The 4,606-nt window shown below is 39.5% G+C and overlaps 1 protein-coding gene across 1 annotated transcript; it reads left to right on the top strand.

The window, feature by feature from the left end:
• Positions 1 to 2,564: 2,564 nt before the first annotated feature.
• LOC103774273 (synaptotagmin-15-like) lies at positions 2,565 to 4,541 on the top strand (the record flags this gene model as incomplete). The annotated part of the gene is made up of 3 exons (XM_008941665.1): positions 2,565 to 2,763; positions 3,427 to 3,569; positions 4,246 to 4,541. Coding segments are annotated over 3 exons (638 nt in total), but the record flags the coding sequence as incomplete, so codon positions are not given.
• Positions 4,542 to 4,606: the final 65 nt, after the last annotated feature.

Raw genomic sequence — 4,606 nt, 5'->3', positions numbered from 1 at the left:
GTTATTTAAAAAGATCTTTTTCTCAATGCACACAATGGATTCAGCGTACTTCAGTGGCTGATTTTGTGACTAGTGCTACATTGTGCCCTAAGCTACTCGTTCTGTTGGTCTAATAAGATAAGATGCACTAGAAGTGACCCAAATTCTCCCTACCCTCCTAAAATCATAGGTAGCTTTTCTGAAATGGGTAAAACTATCTTATATCTACCACTATGTAAAAATAAAAAAGAAGAATTGGAGCCAACAGCAGTGGGTGGGTCGTAAATACTTAATATCATTCTGCAGTGGACAAATTCAGTACATTAAACTCGTTAACAAAGAGATTGGAAACTCATTCTCTTACTCCAAAATCAATGCACAGAGCTGAACGTTGTATATTGCAGCTCAGCTTAGTGTTCTTAATGGTAAGCAGTGACAAACTGGTTGTGAGGAACAAGAGGACTCCTGCTGAGCATTAAAAATTGGGGAATTGCGAGGACAAGTTAGATATAGTCTTGTTGAACTTGCTGGAAATGTCAACCTTTAAGATACCCATCTCAGACAGTAAAACCACCAGCCATATAAACATTTGTACTGTTGATAGTGCACCTGCATGAAGTGAACCATTCATTTCTGTTAGGACATGGGCATTGAACAAAAGCATTTTTTCCTGCATCTGGCTTTCTAAGCTGTAATAAAATGGCAATCTGAGTGAAGACATACTCCAGCCTGCCCTATAAAACCAAGAGGAATAAACACACAGCATTTCTGTGCTCAGGACTGAGTTTGTTACACGTTTCCTCACACTGTGCATTCGTATGAAAGAAAAACAAGTGACTCCTGCAGCACAACCAGACTTGTCTCTGTATTAATATTAACTGATACCAAGTGTGTAAGTGCTTCCTGTTCCTCAGGATAAATCTGGTGCTATTATTATTGTACTAATAACCTGGGTAAATACTGAAACTTTTCAGCCCACCTGCCAGTTGCAAGGCCAGTGAAGTGCCAGTTGCTGTGGTGCAGACCTGAGCAGGGAGGTTGCTCCACGCTGCTGTGGGACATGATTGTATAACTTGTGGGGAAGCAGCCAGCCAATTCCTGCAGAGGGTTAAGGCAACACACCTGGAGGGGAGCTGCAAAAAGAGGTTGGCTCCTATAACTGTTCCAAATGCAGGAAAACGAGCTGTGATCAGATAAAGCCCTTTGAGGCACTATGGCCAGGTCGATTTTGTAGCACAAGGTGTTTACCTAAGTGTTTTGTAGCTGGAGGACTTTCCATATCACTTACTGTAACATTGCAGCAATGAAGAAGAATAGTAGTACATGCATTTGCAACTCTTTTCCTGTACTCTTTAGAGCCTTACTGTAACATTGCAGCAATGAAGAACAGTAGTACATGTATTTGCAACTCTTTTCCTATACTCTTTAGAGTTTTAATCAATAAACTAAACTGTATTGTAATTAATTTTGAGTTCTTGTTAAAAACTGCTACTAGTGTTGACTGATTTTGTGCTTGTGCTGTCTTGAATTGTGCCATCATATAGAAGTGGCTAACTGCAAGGTATCTACCAAGTACAGGCAGATAAAACAGAGAAAGGAATAAAGCCTAATCACAGTTCTTTCTACCTAAAATCAGGCAAAGAGAAAAAAGTCAGTACCAGTTTTGAGAGAATGCCACGTCACTTTGTTGCTCCAGTTTCAGGGGGTACCCCAAGAACTGGCAGCACAGTGCTCAGAGGATCCTGAGCTGTCTCCCATGGCTGCAGAGTGCAAGATAATTCAGCAGTTTGGGCTCATTTTCAGGCAGGGGATATTCTGGTAGAACCAATTCTCAGTTGAGACCTAAACAGGTTTCAATACAGCAGCACTAGTTCAGTGCTTCTCAGCCTTCTTCTGTAGCATGCTTGGCAAACATGAGAAAACTATGAACTGTGCCCACTATCAGCTGTCTACCTTTGTGAGACATTCTCACAAGTGAATGCCTTGTGTTCATATTAAAGACTTTTATTAAGTTCTGTTAGTGTGAAAAAACCACAACAAATTACACAAGATTTGGATTTAGTTGAAATAATCAAGATTCAGGAAACTGTGTTTAATGGATACTTGAGTTTGACTTTAGAGATCAGGAAACACATGCATCCTTAGAAAGATAACAACTCAGAGCTTTGCTTTGTTCCTTGGCCTGGGATCTAGTCAAAATTCAACATAGATGAATAGTTGGAAGAACAAATCAAACCAAAATAATGGTACCTTTTGTATTAAGTGCTCATGGGTTTTCTTATTTTCTTTCTGTTAGGAAAGCCCCAGCACTTCTGCCATGCTAACCTATAGTCTCTTACATTCCATACTGTGCCAGCATATCCAAACACTTCCTAATCTCTCACTGCCCATGTCATGCATCTTCAGGTGTTGCATCACAGCTAGAATCAAGGACAAAAATATGCACACGAGCAGAATGGTTCATTTAAAAATGAGTTTGGAATGTAAATCAGATGCTTTTCTCAGCTTTAATATTCCTGTCTACCACCAAAATGTACATAACTTTGATCCCCCTGTGATGCTTTATGTGCTTCTATGTTGAACAGAACAAGCAGTTTCTGTTGCTGGAGGTATCATAGCAGGGATCCTTTTGTTTGTTCTCACTGGAATAACTGCATACCTGCTCTGGAAGAAATTTTGCTGCCTCCTTTCTTATGAAAAGCTCACCAGTCCTGCCAAAACAACACACACAGATGCCATTTTTCAGGATCAGTCTATATCTGAAAATCAACTGAAAACCAAAAGGTACATATTTCTGTTTTGTTTCTAAAGCATAGACTATTGGGAATTTATTTCAACTTGTAAAGTCTTAAATGAGGGTGTGATCTCAATACATGCATATACAGAAATGAATGAGACCTCTAAATTATATGAAAACAGTCATGTTTTGTTCCTTTAGGAGAAGAATATTCTAACTATGAATGCAATAAGTATTTCTGATCCATGTAAAAAAGATAATACACTCAAGTGTAATTAGTGAATGGATATAGCTTTCTCTGGGACCTAGACAAATTCAGCCTATGTTCCAGACATTCCTAGTGGTCTCAATGTGAAGTGTCTTGAGAAACAAACAATATGACTTCAGTTCAGAAAGAAGAAGGCTTCAGGGCTCTAAAACCATCATCATCAGCTAATTCTTCATTTCCTTTGAAAGACAGATTCTAAAGAAGAAGAAGAAGAAAAGAAAAAAGGTATGTCTGAGGAATTAGGACCTGATGTCCCTTCAGCTGGACTTTTAGGCATGATAGAAATAACATCAGCTGCAAAACAACGGGTGTTTATTGGTTTTGCCTTTACAGCTCCATAGAATTTTTACAAAATTATAAGAACAGTGAATGTATTGTTGTTACCAAATCTGGTTACCATATTTAAACCAGAAGAGTTAGCAGCTGTTGTTGTCTTGAGCAGATCCAGAAGCGTTCCATTTATCATCCCACCGACACTGTGTCGGCGAGACTGGATCAACCTGACAAATGAAGAACACGTTCAGGAAGAGAGTGACCCCTCCATGGTTCCTCAGCCTGGGCCACGGTCATCCTTTCATTCTTTGGGTATGGCACTGCAAAAACAGGCACTCATTTTCAACACACTCTTTTAATGGGCAACCTTATTAAGAAGCGTGTTTACCGGGAGCATACGAGCCGTAGCATTGCACAGTATGAGTCCTAAACACTATGTGTGCATAGATGTATTTTCACATATGTATATATATATATATAGGAATTGGGTCAGAACATAGCCATTTTAGTCCCACTGCCTTATTAAGAAGCGTGTTTACCGGGAGCATGGGAGCCGTAGCATTGCACAGTATGAGTCCTAAACACTATGTGTGCATAGATGTATTTTCACATATGTATATATGTATAGGAATTGGGTCAGAACGTAGCCATTTTGGTCCCACTGCTGTGGGATCTTGTACATACCTCAGAGAAAGCAATCTCTCCTCCTTCATTTTGTAAAAGCACCACATGAGTGTAACTCAGGCTCAGGATGTGTCTCATTGTTTTTTAAATTATGAAGGTACAGCCTCAGGAATAAGAGAAACAAATGACAAGTTGGTACAACTACCTCCAGATTTGAGGGAAAAGGAATTAAAATACCGAATTTATGCAAAAATTGATTGTTATTAAAGAGATTAATGCCTTTTCCCCCAATACAGCAGTGTTTATAAAAACGCCTGCTATAGTTTCATGACTAATCTGAGTGCTTGTTTTTTATTTCATGAAGCTGCAGCTTACGTGGTAGGGACCATTAACCCAGAGCTGTACAAGTTTCCTGAAGACAAAAGTGAGACGGATTTTCCTGAAGGGAGCATCGGACGCCTCTGGTTCTCCATAGAATATGAACAAGAGTCAGAAAGGCTCCTTGTCTCCTTGATCAAAGTCAGAAAGCTGCAGCCTCCTGCTGATTCCTGTAGCCCGTTTGTGAAAATCTACTTGCTGCCTGATGAAAGAAGCTACTTGCAGTCCAAAACAAAATGCAAAACTCTTAACCCGCAGTTTGATGAACACTTTGTTTTTCAGGTACTTTTGCTTTTGATGAAGCAGATTCTTGTTTGCAAATATTGACTTGCTAAACCATAGAATCA

This window comes from Merops nubicus, unplaced genomic scaffold (assembly GCF_000691845.1).
Source record: "Merops nubicus isolate BGI_N331 unplaced genomic scaffold, ASM69184v1 scaffold6826, whole genome shotgun sequence".
Classification (NCBI taxonomy): Eukaryota; Metazoa; Chordata; class Aves; order Coraciiformes; family Meropidae; genus Merops; species Merops nubicus.
Note: the sequence above shows the minus strand (reverse complement) of the source record. Positions and strands in the feature narration are given on the sequence as shown.